Source organism: Pithys albifrons, chromosome 8 (assembly GCF_047495875.1).
Source record: "Pithys albifrons albifrons isolate INPA30051 chromosome 8, PitAlb_v1, whole genome shotgun sequence".
In the NCBI taxonomy this organism is placed as follows: Eukaryota; Metazoa; Chordata; class Aves; order Passeriformes; family Thamnophilidae; genus Pithys; species Pithys albifrons.
In genome coordinates this window covers 11,278,353-11,297,600 of record NC_092465.1, presented here as the reverse complement: position 1 = coordinate 11,297,600, position 19,248 = coordinate 11,278,353, and the positions used below count along the sequence as shown (strand labels likewise).

General features: G+C 44.0%; 1 protein-coding gene across 1 annotated transcript in view; it reads right to left on the bottom strand.

The window, feature by feature from the left end:
- ADCY5 (adenylate cyclase 5) overlaps positions 1-19,248 on the bottom strand; it is a 218,761-nt gene continuing 199,513 nt past the window's right edge. Inside the window, exons 13-21 of the mRNA XM_071562687.1 lie at positions 15,526-15,642; positions 14,151-14,315; positions 11,819-11,994; positions 7,093-7,119; positions 6,142-6,274; positions 4,775-5,038; positions 4,229-4,433; positions 3,330-3,454; positions 1-1,897 (exon numbers count right to left, since the gene is read on the bottom strand). Of these exons, the coding sequence (XP_071418788.1) occupies positions 1,769-1,897; positions 3,330-3,454; positions 4,229-4,433; positions 4,775-5,038; positions 6,142-6,274; positions 7,093-7,119; positions 11,819-11,994; positions 14,151-14,315; positions 15,526-15,642 (1,341 nt within the window). The 3' untranslated portion in view covers positions 1-1,768. The remainder of the gene's footprint in view (positions 1,898-3,329; positions 3,455-4,228; positions 4,434-4,774; positions 5,039-6,141; positions 6,275-7,092; positions 7,120-11,818; positions 11,995-14,150; positions 14,316-15,525; positions 15,643-19,248) is intronic.

The window sequence follows — 19,248 nt, the reverse complement described above, 5'->3', positions numbered from 1 at the left end:
AAGAGTGGAAAAGAACTTTATTAAATGTCAAAAGATTGGAGTAATTTTTAGTGCTAGCCAAATTCAATATCAAAACTTTACCCTCATAGAATATAAAAAATAGAGCTTTTTAAAATTATTTTCTTTTTTTAATAAAATATCAAGGGATTTTTCTTTAATAGTTAAAAAAGGTACATAAATGATAACAGTGAACTATTCATAAACCCCCCACTAGTGATAAAGTTGCCCAACACAGTATCAATGGCACTGTATTTAAGGTCGACACCTCCTATACACACTTGCCATCATAACGTGTTTTGAAGATCCTCTAATTACTGAAAATTGAAAATCTGTGACTCAGTTTAAGTAAGTGCTTACTACAGGAAAGTCAACTTGACGCTGCAGCACGTAGTTCCTTGTAAAGTCAAATGGCAGTTACAATATCCGACAACTCTTAGAACAGCAGGATTCTATTAAGACCATCTATGAAAAATGATTTTTTTAAAATAAGTTCAAATGAGCTTTTTTTTTTTTCCTCATAAGAGCTCCTGTTAAGAGTTAAAAGATTTGGGTAGAGCTCTTTCTGACATGTTTATACCGTCTCAGTAGCTAAAACTCAAAGGTCCTGGTTCCTCTGGGAAGCCGCCACCCTCTGCTGGAATGCTGCATGGAACAACTCGGGGACTACCGCGGGCGTTTTCCTCTTCTTTGGGGTTGTAGATTTTTCTGGATTTTCATTTTAAAATGCATCTGATTCAGCCTGGAAACTCACCTGTTTGTTGTTCGTTGATTGTATAGTGATAATCTGAAAACTGCCAAGTCTGTGTTCAGAGTATTATGCAGAAAAAAATTACACAAAAGTCTACATGTTATATACACCACCCCCACACCTTGGTGTGGACAGCCTGCCTTCTAATTTATATATAATTTACAAAATATAGAATTTGGTATATCTGTTAGATCTCCATGTTTTCAATATTACAAAATAAAAAATACAAAAAAACCCACAACAAATTTCAGGGGAGCTCCCCCCCACAAAATGTCTCTTGTTTACATCTAGTCTTTCCCATGTAAACTGATAGATACCAAAGAAGAGCACAGACGACTTTTTAATAAATATGGTTGTAGAGCCATCTTCCTTTATCTCGATGTTTCCCTTCATCAGGTGTGCCAGCCCCACTCAGAAGAGCAGTCATTAGCCATGTAGAAGAAGGGCAAAGAGGGGGCCAAGGCTGTAATGTCTTTTCACACTAAAATATTACCAATGCTGTTCTAAAAGGCCTTTTTGTGTGCTGCAACAGTGGGTGTCAGTTTTGAAAGCCCATTCAAAACAGCTAATAAAAGCACAGTGGTACACTTCAAATAGCTGGCAGTATGGGATGGAAACATTATGGGAGTGCAAATCCATTCCAAAATAATGCTTTGTAGTGAATCATACATTCCTTCAGCCAAGTAAATGTTGTGTTGCTTCAATAAATACTTAAATAGCTTCTTATGTCATCCTGTGGTAGCAGCCTTTTTAAAGATTCCCGATTCATGTCTTATCTGTGAACTCTATAGTACACATCTTTGGTCAACTTAGCACTCAGCCAGGAACAACTCCAAGGTGGTTTCCTTTGCTTGCCTTTCATGATGGGAGGCCAAAGAGTTTGCTGACACCAGCTCTAGAGTCACGGTGTGAAATCTCAACTGCGCTGCATCTTCAGCTTTGCTTACAAAAAATGACTCTTCTCCAATTCACAATCCTGTGTAATGCAAAATTCGCCTTTGTGTGATTCTGCAGTCGGTGCTAACTAATTGGAGGCCCTTCATTTAAAAAGTAGGTGGTCATTTCTCCTTTGCCTTTGACCTTTATGACCCCTCGGTACTCCAGGCGATAGTTGTTGGCTGCTAAAACCTGGTACATGTCCGTGGTTACCTGCAGAATAAACAAGAGTAAACAGATGCTTGCCATGTCTTCCACACAGTCTTTTCATTTGCTTTTTGAGTAATCCATGGACAAAATTAAAGAAGGATCAACTGTTTTGTTTCTAAGTCAACATGTGCATAGCAATCACTAACTAAAAGGTTGATATAAGTGTTGAGAAAATACAACCTTTAGAACCTGAGAAACACAGAAGTCACACACAGTACACAACTAGGTGGAACCCACATTTTTCAAGGAAGTCACAGGATATGACTTCAGTCACATTTTTAAAAACACACCAGCCAGTTCAATCTACTCAGATGCATTCATTGTATCACTGGAGTGGCAGTAGGAAAACAGGTTGAACTTATTAAGAAGTCTTCAAAAATTAGTTAGAGGTCACAAAGTAGACATACAGCTTAGTAGAAGAAGGCAAGGACTGTTTTTATGAAGAAGATAGTGGGTAATGAGACAGACTGATTGAGTGGAATACTCTAGCCAACATCCAAATTCTCTTTGCAGATGCCAGTCAAAAATAATCACTTGTTCTGCAGAATAACACGACCTTAAAGACTAGCCAACATTTATTTATTCATTTATTACAGTGTATTTTCTCACCCCTTTTCAAGTGGTGTTAATTATTTCATTTTTTGGCTTCCTATTGTTGAAACGTTGCTGTGCTGATTTGCTTAACTAGAATGAAAATTGTCCACAGACCTTCTCGTAGGGAAGCTTGAAGAGTGCTGCATAAATACCAATCCAGTTAACAGTCAAAGAAACAGAGTGGCTGCCCCTCTTGTGTTTCACACCAGTTAGTTACTCTATTTTTACAACCCTTCAGTACTTTCCCAAGGAATGACTCTGTTACTGTGGACATTGGCTCAGCAAAAGCAGGACAGTGGGACTGAATCACTGGAAAGGTCATGTCTGAAGGCCAAGGAGATGTGAGATTACCAGACAGTTTCCATTAACCCCTTCAACCATCTTCTCTTGTTATATATCCCCATCCTACTGATGCCTGGACCCTTGCTAGCCTCACCCCACACATGGCATTGTGAGCAGGGAAGCGAATTGCGAAAATACAGATCTGAATCAAGCCCTTGGAAAATAAATCCAGGCAGCCAAACAGCACATGGGAGCAAGAATCAGAGCAGGACTGTGCTCACAGTGCCAGTGAGGCACATTGAGAAGGAAGCTCAGCTCAACACTTACACCCAGAACTAAACCGCAAGTTTTTGCCGAAAGGTTGCAGTGTTGGTCATTATTAAAAAATAAAACTTGCTGGCACCACCAGCATTTCCTAGGTGGCTTTTCTTTCAGTTCTGTGTAAGTAAATGTATGGCATAAAGAAATACAATTAAACTGAAATGCCAATCCTAATTAAGTTTCAAAACACGTAAGTGACACAGAGCTGGCAGAGTAAGTTTTCCAGTGAATGCCTTACCTGGATCCTGTCAGGCACACCTGTGCTGTCCATTCGGCTGGCTACATTCACGGTGTTGCCCCATATGTCATACTGGGGTTTCCGGGCTCCTATCACCCCAGCCACAACAGGACCAATGTTGAGGCCTGGAAGGAGAAAAATCTGCTCAGGTCCACAGGAAGTTTGAGGCAAGTTATTATTCAGACAATAAGAAACATCCTGAGGTTCATCGGTTCTAGCTGTGCTTTCCCCTGCCATGTGGGGGAAAACTGGGGGGAAAGAAATGTTTAAAAGAAACTTGGCTTCTTTGCTCCATTATGCCTACCTGACTGGCAGCTCAGGCTGGATCTGCTCAATCCAGAGCTACTTTCCAGTACCAGGTAACAGGATAAGGTTTCTTTGCCATGTGTCTTAACCAGCAAATGGCTCACTTGGAAGTCAGCATGTACTTCTATGCAATGCTGAGGGCCTGTGAGGCAGCAGCCCATCACCTTCCAGAATAAATGCCACACTTGACATTCTCACATTTTTATTTCTTCCCTGTTGCTTTTTATTCCCTGACTTGACAGACTGTTTAATGTCCAGGAATGGCAGAGCCGGAACCACAGGGGGTCTGGGCAGGAGGCACATCACAAGCCAAACGAGCTCACCCACCATGTGAGACTGTGCTGCAGTAAGAGCTACTCTGGACCAAGGCCAGCTTCCTAACTGCTCCTAATTCTCCTGGGAGCTTCAGTAATAATGCTGCTATACCTACAAAACTGCTGAGACGTTCCACAGAGGCCAAAGTGGTCACCAGGCACAAGACCATTCACGTCACTGTATGGCTAAGGTAAGATCTATGGGTTTTGCTCTTCATCAAATCTCCAGCTCAGAATGACCACTACCTACATGGAATCCTGTGAACACACAGACATTACCTATCTTCATCTGGAAGTTGTTGAATGAATGTTCATTAATGTATTTCATTTGGTCCATTAACCTCATGGCAAAATCAGCCAGAGCTTTGATATGTGTCTTCCCTTCCTTGTCGTAGGTGGAGTCGTTGAGGCCTGACGCGGCCATGTAGGTACTGCCAATGGTCTTGATCTTCTCCAGCTGCCGAAACTGGTCCTCACTTATTATCTGTTTCACAAGAGCAAAAGAAGCAAATAAACCTTAACAAACACAGAGATGCTGGTAATGTCTTTGTCATGTGTCCTGCTTTGATACAAGCACTACAAAGTGCTGGACAGAGCCTCCACTACTGAAGGTATAGGAAAAAAGGGAATCAGATATTCAGAGGAGCAACAGGGGAATAGAAGGGATATCAATGTGGAAAAAATATAAGTAAAGACTTCTAGAGCAAGAAGAAATGAACCATGGCACAAGGATTTGATAAACCACCTTCCTGCAGTAGCTCAGCAAAGCCCAACTAAACTCATTGATTCAGTTCACTCTGTCCACCCAGATTTTCTGTGACTTACTTCATCAAAATCAGCAATGATCTCATTGAGCAGCCTCAAACACTCCACCCCTTCGTTATTGGCTTCCAGCTCCACGTAAAACTCGGAGAAGTTGCTTATGGAGGCGAACATGACAGCCACACACTCACAGGACTGGTAGTACAGTTCATCATTTCGCCGCTCCTGAGCCAAGAAATGGGCTGCCACATCCTTCGGCAAAATGTTGTGGAGGAGGCGTCTGTTGTAGGCCTGCAGCTCCTCCATTTCCTCTTTCTCTTCAGTGGCCTAGGTCAGCAGGGAGAGACAGTGCTTACGCTTTTGGTAACTGCTCTGGGAAGGGGCAAAAAGCTGAAATTCAATTTGCAGGGAGGACAGAAACAAGAGGGGAAACTGCACAGGAGGGCAGAATCTGAGAGATGCAGAAACTTGTGTTTTGAAGTGGAAGATGGTCCATCTCTTTGTGTACCCACATGTATGTAAAAGAAGGCACAGATTAATGCCAAAATCCAGCATTGTTGCATTTCTGGGCCCTGAACTGGGTAACCATTCACCTCACCACTTCCATGGTTTTACTATTTATAAATGAGAACAACAGTGTTTATCTGCTTCCCAAGGAGCTTTAATTAATTGTTGCTTCCTCAGTGCCTTGTACTCAAACCACAAAGACCTATAATTAGAATAATGTCCTGCCACCCAGGAAGTAAAAATCTGTGTAAAACCTGCAGTTCTGTGGCTCCCCAGCCGTGAGTGCTGGGCAGAGCCAAGACCTGTCTTGCTTGCTTGAGAATCACGTACAGTGCCCCAACACCACTCATGGGCACAAGTAGTGAAAACATTAAGAGTGAACCCAGGGACAGGAGCACAGTGTGGCATTATCCAGGGCTGCTGCCTGGGGGCTAATGAAGGCTGGACATCCAGCCAGTTCCCACTGCCTAAAAGGAAAGTGAATGAAAATGCAAATGTGAATCTTTCATACCCCTGAACAGAGCAAACTAAAGCTCACTGAACTCTGGGAAGTAACTTAGCACTGAATATGAGCTTCCAGTATTTACAAAATGTGTTATATTACAGGTTCATGCAGCAGTAACACCTCAGTTGTCCAAATTCATTAATCTTGACCTCCAGATCTATAACCCTTTACTGTGGGGACCATCCAAAGTGCATTTACAAGGAAACAAAGGGTTGAAGAAAGTAACTCAGATGAGAAGCAGAGAGTATGCAAAGTACCAAAGAAGAGCAGAGCGTTATTGCCATGCCCAGTTATAAGGCAGATCCAGATTAAATTCAAAGGCACTTTATGACACTTCTCAACTTGTCAGTGAATAGCTCAGTAGCTTTATATTAATGCCAGTGACTATAATCCTCCAACACAGCCAACACCCACTAACCTGAAGTTTCCAGAGGAAATCAAGCCTTGCAGTGGATTCCACTTGCTGGGCATGCAAATACAGTGCCAGGACAAAGACGGTAATGATGACAGGGGTCACAATCTTCAGTGCAACTCGTGTCATCACTGGGGAGCTGCAGCCAAGGAAAGAGCAGAACTTCCAGTTAGTGGAAGAGCACAGCTTTGCCACGCTCTGCAGTTCCCACCCTAAGGCAAACCAGCCTCAAGAAAAGGCTTTTTCCCCCCCTCAAAGCCCATGTTGGTAAAGGGACAAACAGTACTTGCAGAAAGTTGGGGACTTTGCCTCATGAATGCCAGTTTCTAAAGGAGGACTTGGAAATCGGAAATGTAATCTGGCTTCTTAGAAAGGGTTACCATCAATATAAAAGCCACTTTTCAGACAATAGCCATACACACTCAGTGTGGCAACACCGAAATGCTGACAGCTCCCCAGACTGTATTCACTGTGTCTCCTGCACTGGCTTCCCCAGTCTCCTCCTCTGGAAGTCTGGAACTGGTCCACACTTGAAGCTTCTTTAATTAGTCACTTCTTAATGGCCTTTGTTTTGTAAGCATTTTATAAACTGAAAAGGGCACTAAGGTAAATTCCCGTCCCTTCTGACAAGCAGGCAATTCATGTAAGTATGAATTACATACAGTATGAAAACATTATTTTGATAAAATCTTTGACTTGTATTACAAATAAGTGGTGTAAGATGCTCTATAGAGCAAGCTGACCTAAGGTCCACAGGAAAGAGGATGCTCTGACAGTAGCTATACGTACAAAAGGGCAATGCTCAGACCACTTAGGGCATTGCACTGTGGTGTACCAGCTCACAGCAATGCATAGTCAAATACCAGACAATGCTGATGAGTCAATATGCTGATATGGCACCTTGTGAACAGAAAATACCTACCAACAAAACCCCATAAAAATGCCAAAGTGACTCACCATGACGAGGTATTATTTGCAGACATGCTGGAAAAAAGCACAAACACAATGTTAGTAGAGTGACTCCCTGCAGCACTCGCCCTTCTGCACATCATTCCACAGCACCTCTGCAGTGTGGCACCTCTAACACTGAGTGGGGCTACAGTCCTTTTAAAGCACAGAACTACTAAAAGAGTGGAGGGTGAGGAGAAAAACGGGCTTCTGAGCTACACTCAAAAATGCAGAGTGATGGTGTGACATGGTTAATGTGATTAAAATATCTAAGAAGCATTAAGAGCGAAAGAATCATTTGGGATTTTAATGTCAGTGTGGGATGCTTGGCAAATGCCTGTGCATCCATCACTACTTCATTAGGTCAGACTGGAAAACTTGACCTAAGGAAGAAAGCTTCAGGCTAATATCTTGTGAGGGATAGCTCCTCTCTTCTCCATTTATTGTGGCATAAAGATGTGTTTAATCCCTTTAACTCCAGTCCTGCTCCCTTCTTCTGCAAGTTTCTCACCATCAGTGTTGTGCCCAGCCCTGGGTACCACACACGAGTGCAGACTCCTACTACTATTCACTCTACTGCAAAGCACTTGTGTGAAACAAAGCTCCTGGGGAACATGGAGGGGGTGCTTTTTGACAATGAAGGGATGGAATGGAGCTTTCTGCTAGGGAGCAGCTGTTTGAGCTCATGATTGATTGCTTAATGCTGCTGGGTTTCTTCTCGAGTGTGGGTGGAGTATTAGGTGACAGAGAACCACGTACAAGCATCTTTTAAAAACATTTAAATAGAAAGAAGATCAGTGGTAAAACTACAGTACTGTCATTGATGCAGTTAGAACTTTGCAGGCCACTTACATGATATGTGTTTAGCCTGAGAAACTCACAGCACTCCAGACAGCTTTGGGCCACAGTTTTCTGGGGTTAGTGAGAACCTCATTACAGAACCAGAGATAGAAATCATCAAAATCAAAATAGCCAAGGGAGCATAACTAGGCATAACATCAAAAAATAAAAGCATAGTGACTCTCTAACCTTGCTTGTTCTGAGACATTTTCTGCAATTCTGAGCATGTAATTTCTTCTGACATGGATTATGTACCCCATTGTTATCTTGCACACAATCTATTGCATGGCCTCTTGGCCAGATCCAGCACTGAACATATGTGCTTGGACACAGACCCAGTTTGAAAAGCCTGGGGACTCCCACATTAAAGGCTGGGTCTAATTGTAGCTGGAGACACTTCCCACATTCAGCACAGAATCATAGAATCGATTGGGTTGGAAAAGACCTACGAGATCATCAAGTCCAACCCTTGGTCCAACCCCAGTCCATTTACCAGATCATGGCACTCAGTGCCACATGCAATCTCAGTTTAAAAACCTCCAGGGATGGTGAATCCACCCCCTCTCTGGGCAGGCCATCCCAATGCCTGATTACTCTCTCTGGAAACAATTCTTTTCTGATCTCCAACTTAAATTTCCCTTGGCAGAGGTTGAGCCCGTGCCCCCTTGTCCTATTGCTGAGTGCCTGGGAGAAGAAACCAACCCCCACCTGGCTAGAACTTCCCTTCAGGTAGTTCTAGACAGTGATGAGATCACCTCTGAGCCTCCTCCAAACTAAACACCCCCAGCTCCCTCAGCCTTTCCTCATAGGATTTGTGCTCCAGTCCCTTCACCAGGCTTGTTGCTCTTCTCTGGACTTGCTCCAGCACCTCAATAATGATTCCCCTGCTCCCCTAAATCACTAGCTGGCCAAGCATGACTGACTGCCCTCCATGATCACTCTGTGTTATGATGGGAGCATGGCAGATCTGACCTTTAGTAGTGGGGCTGCCACTCACTGTGAGTGTTACTCTTGCTCTAAAATCTTCAGCAGAGACTATGATATGTAGCAACCCAGTATTTACAATGATATTTTGGATAAGTGAGAATGCCCAGTGCAAGCCATACTGGCATTACATTGGTAGGTTGCTCCCCCATGGAACAGCCATTTCCAGTAGCAGATGGCTCTTTAGTTACTGGAAGGTAACAGAGAGAAGCTTGCTAAACACAATCCTGCTCAAGTTAAGTGCACATTTTTAGCAGGAAAGGCAGTTCATTCTGGGGACAGCTCCCATAGGACAGGAACATCTCTCTTCTCACAGCCATGATGGCAAGGACAGACAGCTCTCTAAAACACAAGTAACAGCTTGAACAGAAAATATGGGTTTGATCACCAAATAAGTGGGCAAAGCTCTTTGGGCTTCACAATGCAGGAACTCAGAAGATCATCTTGATCCATCACATCCTTAAAACGAATACATTAGTTTTATCTTCTGCATAGGGAAAAGGTAACATGATAACATCTCTGTGCATCCAGTTACACTTCAGGTGTCACCACACTGGTGTGTCGCTGTGGTCAAGTCTAGCAACTCCCAACGTGCTATAATCAGCCTTTCAGCTGGTTGCACGCTGGGTTGGTTTGTACACAGAAGTGTGAAGTGACATCTGCATCACTTCTAATTAGTCAGAGTACCATAATGGCTGCAGAGCAGACAGTAATTATGTAGCTACAATGGGCACCCAATTAAAGTAGTATGAGGTCATGGTGGCCTTTTTTTTAGTATCAGCTGGACAATAAGGTCCATCTCTGAACTATGTGCTACATGCTGAGCTCCCATTTTCCACAACACACAAATAGTCTGCCAGACTTTGGGGCAATAAATAGCCATCCACAGAGCTCTTTAGATGAAACAAATTGTCCTGGTTTCCACTGGAATATAGTTAAATTTCTTCCTAACTGGTATAATGCTGTACTTTGGATTCAGTATGAGAATAATGTTGATAACACACTGATTCTTAGTTGTTGCTAAGTGGTGTTGACACTAAGTCAAGGACTTTTCAGCTTCTCAGGCCTCACCGTGCGGGAGAGGAACACGACGCTGGGAGGGGACAGAGCCGGGACAGCTGACCCCGACAGGGCAAAGGGATATTCCACACATACCATATGGCAGTGTGCTCAGTATGTGAACTGGGGGGAAATCTGGCCAGGGGCTGCTGCTCAGGAACTGGCTGGGCAAGTGGTGAGAAACTGCAGGGTGCATTACTTGTTTTGTCTGTTCTAATTATTTTATTATGATCATCATTATTACCATTATTATTTTCTTTCTTTTCTGTCCCATTAAAATGTCTTTATCTCAACCCACTCTTCCCCTTGTGATTGTCTCCTCCATCCCACTGCAGGGCTGTGAGTGAGTTGCAGCTGGGGTTAAACCATGACACAAATACCATTCAGTGAGAGATAACACATCACAGAAAGCTATTTCTGGGAAAACATGCTAACCTTTTCCACTTTATTACTGACATTTTGATTGTGAAGTGATGTAAATTTTACTTCCAAGTGCTGTAATTTCACTTAGTGCTTGAATTACAAGAATGAAATTATATTTTGAGATATAAATTTTTTTTTTCACTAATTCTGTTAGAAAATGCTAAATAGTTTCTGCTGATGGAACACATAACATCTGCAGAAAAAGGAAGGAAACTTCCTTCTCCCTATACCTCCCCACAGAAAGCTCCACGGGGTTTCCTACCTAATTTCTTTCACTTGACTTAACAAAATAATTTCAGTAATTACTGTCAATGGAAGCAAAAGCTATACATCCATTATTATTACTGGGCACATAGGAATCATAGAATCATGAAATATTCATATAAAGGACAGAAGTGACCAGGTGCATCTGGCTTGAAGGGGTTAATGACCATCAAGAAATGGGAGCAACTTCCTAACATACAAGATAGCACTGGGAAGGGCCATGGGAATCCGCCCAACCACCCTCCTGCCCAAGGCAGGAGCAACCACAGCAATCATCCTGGACAAATAATTCACCTAAATTGGCATAATTTGATTGACTCACACTCAGGTAGAGTTGTTGCCTACAAGGGGGAATCATCACAATCAGGAGTTAACACAACAACACAATGTCCAGCAAGTAACAAAACTTGTGGAGGAGGGTGGGTTTACAGATGTGCCAATTCTCCTTCCCTGGTGTGACCTTCAGGAGAGGGGTAAATGTGTCAGTAGAAGGAGGCTGCCACCATGATTAATGTGTGACCTGCTGATCACAAACTACCTTTTCTGTAACTAAAAGGGCAACTGTCTGCTCCCCCTTAGTCCAGGCCCTTCTGCTGGGAATTGTGCTGAGTCCAGCTGTGACACTGGCTTTTCCAATGCAGACCTGTGTCCAGCAGCAACTGGCAGGAGATCACTGGCCAAACATAAAACACCACCATTCCACTAGCCCAAGCTGGGTTTGATATATTTTGGTGGTTTATTATCACACCCCTGAGCCAGCTGAAGTTTTTGGAGGACTTTTTTTTTATTTTTTGAGAAATGACATTTCTATATTGAGACTGTAACACCAGAAGAAGCAAGAATGACTAACTACTGCTCCCTGTTTCTGGAAAAAAAAAGAAATACAGAACCACTCTGGCTCCAGTTATATTCTGTTATTATTAGATAATTCATTAGTCAAGTCCCACATTAAAAAGATCTTACAGGGAACAGTACTCTCCTACTCCTCATGGGCAGAGAGCAGCACTGGCAAAGCCTTTAGCTGACAGCCATGCCTTCTCTGGTACCATGCCCTTCCCTTGCTTGCACCATAGCCTTGGCACTCCCATCCACCTAATGACAAGACACACTGAAATCACTGGGTGAAAGAAATCAGGTGAAGATTTCAGAAGTGAAAGGCACTTACTAGGTGTTAGCTGTAACCAGGAGATCTGCATTGTCAAAAAGGTTGACCCCTGGCACTTCCACAATGAGCACATATATAAATTCAATGATTAACATAAGGATCAATTTTCCAATACAGCTGATCTGAAGGAACACAGAGCAGGCCAGGAGACTCAGTAAGACACTGTAGGTAAAGTACTGTATAAAGACAAAAAGGGGAAAAAACAGAAAAGAGATGAGCGTCAGTTGGATAAATCAAAACTGAAAACAAAGGAAACTAAACAGAGGGATAGAAAGGGATTGGGAGTTACATAATTGAGCTGACCAAACATGTAAACCTGGGGCTGCCTGTGGGATTCTCCCATGTTACAAAAGTTAAAACTGAATGGATGGAGAGGAAAGCTGTGGCATTCCTCTTCAGGCTTTATGTGCTTTACACTCAAGACGCACAGCAGCTGTGTACCCAAGGCTGTGACTGAGGTTTGCCTTGGACAGGAGTACTGAATTAGCAGAAAGTATCACCAAGTTATGCTGGAATAATTTGTGCTTTAAGGCCAAATTCTGGACTCCAGTTTGAGTATCTGTACAACACACAGGACCAAGGGTATTAGCAACTCAAACACAAGGACAGATACCCACTTGAAGCCAACAGGAAAGTCCTGTCACTGCTGATGTGACACACTGACTCCATTGGCAAGGTACAGGCTGGACAAACCCACCACCATGATCATTTCTCCTGCCAGCAGCCTCAGGTGTGCACGTGTGGTAGTGGAACACCACTGTCACACCTGGGTGGTGGGGCAGCAGCTTCTGCCACCCAGAAGGAAGTGTTTACCATGCCATGTTTGCAGACTGAGGGTGCCATATTGTCTCCTGGGAAAGACAGCATGGATATAATATGAAGAGAAGCCTGTTATCCTGCTCACCACCTTCCTGCTAACAAATCTGTGAAGATTTAAGCTTCCACTCTGTCTGGACAGGCCTATTTCTGGCAGAAAAACCCTGTATCATATGCCTGAGACAATCCAGCCTTTCAGTTACAAGCAAGCCCTAGTTAAAGTAGAAATATGCTTATGTTCTGAGCTCATTTATTAATAGCCATTGCCAATATATTAAATTAGAGAAAATAACTTGTACAGCTTGTACTTAGACTCTTCAGTTTCTAGAGAATGGGTGAATGTTCCCTGTGACTGAGAGGTAGGATCCCACCACCTCCTGAATGCACACAGGGAGTAACAAGCAACATCTGTCCCAAATCCAACACGTGCCTTGTGGAGCACAGGGAAGGGACTCCTCATTTCTTAGCCCACTGACTGGCAGGACCCGGCTCAAGGCTGCCATAGCAACCTCAGCATGCAATGTGGTTGTTCCTCATGGCTTAAAATCTCTCTCTGTCCTGAACTAGCACTCCTTACAAATTCAGGATGAGCACAGACTTTCCAGTTCTCCACTGTGCCAGATAGTGCACCTGGGTATTTCTGCAGACACACTACAGCCTCTGCAAATTTGAAAGTCACAGCAGTGGTGGCCTCAGAAACCTCACTGAATCAGATATGGACCATATTTCTGCGAGGTTAAATGGAAATGTGTTCAGCAGGACACTTGGACATCTGGATTATAACAGATCTGCCATAAATCTGTCAGGTCCCCTTCTTTTCCTTTCCATTTTCCAGTAGACAACAAATGTAGTGGCCATAACCTAAAAGCTCAGAGAAAGGTCTTGAATATGCAAAAAGATGATTTTTTTGTTTTAGCCAAGTATTCCACCAGCGTGTAGTGGTAGAACCAACATAGTGGGGATGGGTTGGGTTTTGTTGTTGTTTGGTGGTTTTTTCCCATTAGAAATATTTTTGGATATTTTTAACGAGATGTTCTGAAGAGGTAGGAAGTACATTTGCAAATTGAAGAAGACCACTATTTGGGCTGCTAACCTGCCAGAGGCCAGGACCTACTATACCTTTTGAAAGATTATATAAGGAAAGTTTCTCATTGAGAGAGAAAACAATGGAGAGAAGTGTCTATGACTAGACATTGATTTCCAGGGAACTGATTTTCAAGTAAAACTGAGGACCCCCAAACTCCTTTGAAATGATTTGCAGTTTTTCACACCATTAAGGACCTCATGGAGAAAGGCCATTTCTTGGGCTACAGGCAGGATCCAACAATGAAAAAAGCCTGATTATTCAGCCCTGAAGGAACTTAATCATTATTGTGGACTCAAGATAATAACTTTAGACACTTAAGTATGAGTGTAGTAGCCTGTGTCAGTCCTATAATGTCAGTTAAGAACAACCTGCTTTCCTCAGAATCACTGAAATTTATCACACAGGTTTTATAGCCTTTTTCCATAATACCTCTGGAAAGTTGCAGTTGGGCAAAGGACTGTCACAGAATCCCTGCAAGGTGCCCAGGCTGTAGTTGGAAGTCAGGTTGCTGATAAGGCATATGTCCACCCGGTCAGGAGTGATGTTGTATTCAGCAGCCATGCAGTTGGCAAGATCCACAGTGCTGCACATGAACTGGGAAAAAAGATGGTATTAGCTCCACAGCATGGACAAGGAAAAGGAAACAAAATAGCTTATATCAATTAAAAAGCCCCTTGGAAATGGCTGTAGCAACGTGCAAAATATGCAATATGAAATCACCAGCTTCTGTTTTACTCCATGTGCAAAGGCTATGTTGTTATTCCTCAAAAATATTAATTAAAAAAATCCAGGCTCTGCTCTCTAGAAAGCTGGTTGCATGCTCAGCTTTAGGTACAACTTCACACATCATGCAAAGACCAAGATCTAATTTCTGCATGGTGCTTAGCAGCCCACACCAGCTTTTTGCAGGTGACTGTGGGGGAAGGCAGTAGGGGTGGGGGGCAATGCCACCAGTGCCTCCCATTCAAGCAGCTCAACAGAGCATGGAATTGTTCCTAAATCTCCACTGCATGTACAGGGAAGATGAGGCAGGAGCAATTAGTGGTCTGATTTTCAGTTGTACAAGCCTCTTCATGACAGTGGAAGTCAGCACTGTCCCAGCTGGGAGCAGCAGAGGGCCACATGAAGTCTTTGGAACCACTTCCAAACTCAGGACTTAAACCCAGGCCTATTTCACCTGCTTTTGCCCCTTCTCTTAAAAAAATGAAATAGAGGTATGCAGAGTAGGGAATATTCAAGTGGTTTCCTTAAAACACATTCAGACTTAGAGCCATGTGTAAAAGTGAGAAGCCACAGGGCTCCAGGGAACAGCCCATCTTTCTCTGAGCCTGAAATCTGCACAGCCAGACCACCTTGGTCGCAAAACTGGAACTCAAAGCAAAGCTGTCACTGTCCCCATCAGGTGGTCCCTGCACTCGGGGCAGGATGCAGCACTGCAGGGGCTGGCACAAGGCCCACGCCACACTTATGTCGCACTCAGTGTGGTGGGAGTTAAATTATCACATCAGCCTTGTGCCAGCCCTTCCCGCAGGGATATGCTTTGGGTTGGCTTCTGTACTTGGAGCAGAAGCATTCCAAGAATCAGAAAAGGACCTGGGCACAAATCAGTGCCAGGCATATAATGGGCTATGGGGATGCAGCTGTCAAGCTCCTGTTTCTTTTCTGTGCTCAAAAAGCAAAGGGAGCTGACCTCAGATGTTGAAAGCACCAGGAAGGATCACACTTAGCTCTGTGGTTTTGCTGCAGAGCACCAAAAAGAAAACCGTGCAGAACTGAGTGAATCAAAAGGACATAATGGACATACCATGTTGACAAAGGCAGATAGAAAAACCACGATAATGGCAAAGACTCCAACTAAGGTACTATTGGTCCTGGACTGTACAATCTTCTTAGAAAGAGTCTGGAGAGGAACTGGGAAAAGCTGCATGTGGGAAAAAATAAGATTAAATAAACATCTAAAATCATTATTTTACAGATTACAACATGCATTTTTGCTGCCCATCCTTCAGGGTGGGTCTGTGTGGATGCTGCCCAGGGGTGGAGGATGGTGATGGGAGATGGTGGCTCTGGGCCAAGGGTGAGCAGAGACGTGACTGCCTCTTGGCAGCACACCCAGCTGGCTCACCAAATCTACTTAGGCCTGCCTAATGGGAGTGATGGCTCCTGAGCCCAGGGAACATGGCTTGCAGGGCTGTGCTCGTGCTGCCCTGAGAATCCAAACCACAAGCCATCTGTAGATGAAACAGACAGGAGTTCAGGCTTGGAAATTACTGGAGCAAAAATTAAAAAAAGCAGAAATGAGTACACACATGTCATATCCCTTTGATCACAAGGGCATATCGTAGGACTTTCTGGTGCCATTTCAGACACAGACTGTTAAACAGCCCTGGCAAGCCTCATGATCTGTCAGACCGCTGGCGAATGGCGCTGCAGAAATCAGCTGGCCTCGGCTGGCTATGGCACTGAGCACCACACTCACACAGGGATAAAAATAACAGTGGTAAGGGTGATCCCGTGGTGTAATGGTGAGCACTCCGGACTCTGATCACAAGGTCGTGAGTTCGAGTCTCAGTGGAGACCGTACCGGGCAGTTAAATGCCTCCCTGCCATCCGATCCCGTCAGATCTCGGATGCTCAGCAGGGTCAGCCCCAGTCAGTACCGGGTGCTGTAGACAGTCCTGAGGACTTCACTGTCACTGTCCAAGCTCGCTCGGCCGTGGCAGATGGACCTTGGGACTTAAACGGTGGGGCCAGTTCTGCGCACGCTGTGCCTCACCTAAAACATCCAGTGCGCAGGCTCGAAGGGCACACCCCCACCTGGGGAGAGCCCTTCCCAAATCTTCGTTCGCGAAGTTTGGCCATACATACATACAAGGGGGATCACAGAGCTCCCCCAGCCAGACTGTCCCAGTGACTCACCACCAGCAGAGCTAGAAGCTCTCTGCTAATGGCTGATGAGTGCTGGCCACCAGTGAGCTCCACTTTAGGTGCTGCATCACAGTCTGGGTAGAAACAGTCACTGTGTTAAAGCAGAGACTAACCCGGTGTCCTTTGCAGCAACAGTCACCCCTCGGCACAGCGTGAGACCTCCCTGCATTGCACTGGCTACAAGAGAGTACAGGAGACAGAGAAACCAACCCTTTCTCTTCAAGTGCCACGACTGTGCCAATGTGTGAACTCGGGGCTGGAGCACTGTGAGATGGACACCAGGAACGTGCAGTCACATGTTCCCATGGGATAGTGTCACCCCACAGTGCCCTGCCCCTCCACACCATCCTGCCAGGGCAGAGGGGCTTTGCTGAGGGCTGCCAAAGCCTTTTCCAGAAGCCAGCCCTCCCTTCCCTTACTCACTGCATGAATAACCAAGCCACTAGAGGGTATTTTTAGAGACACAAAGAAACCAGCAGCGCAGCGCCATGGCACTGCAATTTAACTATGACTAATGTTTCTATTAAAAGTCTTGCTTTTCCCTTTTATCCCTCACTCTTACATCTTCAGAGATGCAACATTTTGTCAGTGCTGTGCTTCCCACACAGCAGCCCTACAGTGTAATTACCAAGCGTTGGAGCGGCCAAAGTGCTGATTAGCTGGTGACTTCTCCAGAAGGAGGGAGAGGTTGAGGCAAGAGTTTTGAAACAGCTGATTTCACCTGCAACCAGCACATGCACCAAAATCCAGCTAACTCCAGGCGAGAGGAGAGGGCAAGGCTCTATGGGGGACTGGAGGAAAGGGGAAAGTGGGGTTGTGACTTATTTGCACTGAATGAGGATTGACTGAAATTCACTGAAAGCTTATGCAATCCCTCAGGCTCAGTGGCAGTCACTGTAAAACAAAGGAAAATACCTTTTCCTCAGAAATAAACCTTTCTGATATAAAAATCCTCTGTTGATAAGCCATGAACCAAAATATCTCTTTGTTTCGCTATGTTCAGCTGCTTCCACACAAACATCATGTAACAGATCCCTACCAGCATATGTATATGGAAAGTGCAATGGGGCTTTCCTCTGCTCTAACCTTTACAGGATTTGGAAGGAGAAGAAGGATCGGTGGTGCATTTAGACAGTTTCTCACTAGATTAGAGCAGGACAAGTTTTCCTGCCATCCCTTTGTTTAGGCCTCAAGGCCAGGTATTCATGAACCTAACCTCCATCTGTAATCTCTGGGAAACTAACCACCTAAATAAAACTTGGGATTTCTTTGTTGAGGATCTTGGCTCAAGCTCTTGCTGTCAACGATCCCAAAAAAGCCTGACTTTGAACCAAGCCTGAGATATCAAGCATAGCAATCGATAGAAGACACTTAAATTCTAATGAAAACATTGTTTCTTTGTATTAATCTTGGTTCTCATTACTTTGCAAACCAGGAAAAATTTTAGGGCAGTAAACAAGTACAGCTGGAAAAAATCCTGAAGAAGAAAGAAATGCCAAAATCCATAGGAGGTCAGGACTGCAATAGAGAATGCAACAGCACAGTCATGCCGTGCATCTGAGGAACCTCTGCCTTGTGAACAACATTCATGGAGGCCCTGCAAAATAAATCACACCCTCCCCATTTTACAGAGGCAGGTAGAGACCAAGAATACTTGCAGCTTGGAGGACTTCTATGACAGACATCATGGAGCTGTCTCAGCTCTGACAATTCAGCTCCACCCTGGCAGTGCTCCCTCCATAAAAACAGTCACAAGGCAGGGGTACAGCATAAAAGAGGGAAAAAATAAAAGAAGATGACTTTCCATCCCATTTTCCAGAAAACAGAAAATGAAATTCCTTCTGTCCTTGGAAAAGAAGCAGAACATCAGGACATTACAGTACACTGAAAATCCAACCACTGTTGCTGGTCAGCCCATTGGTTTGTACTGTCCAACACCACCTACTCCTCTCAGTGAGACTCAGATCTTGCCTGAATGAAGAACAGGGTGAGGGAAGGTCTGACAAAATGGCAACTCCAAGCCTGGATTTGCACTACTGAGAACATGAAGCTGAAAGAAAGAGCGTGATTCGTTTGGGTAGAGGAGATTCATGCTTGGGCAGCCACACAAGTGTGAGGTCACTCATTAGCCCTCCGAAAATCCCCATGTAAATTCAAATAAAGACAGTGGGAAAAAGAAAATTGGATTGTCCAGTTGATTCCAGTTCATTCTGCACTGAAATGCATAAATCCAGGTGAAGGCAGGGCATTGCTGCAGAGGTGAAAGTCTGAATTTAAAAGGGATCCAACAAGGACTAATGTCACACTGAAAATAACCCACAACCTCTGGTCATTTGCACGACAAAATTACTCTAAGTAAAACCCACACTTTGCAGTAACAGCTGATCTAGGACAGAAGAGAAATACTTCTCCTTTTTGTCTTCTTGACATATATTGTGGACATGCAAAACTGCTTAGATAATTGCTGTTGTGTTGTGAGATGAGGTCTTTAAGTTTTGATTTTTCAATTTGTAATAAAAGCCTTTGAGTCATTTTGAAGTACATTAATATACTTCTGGAGTAAAAGACAACATCTCCAGGCAACTTGATGTTGCAAGTC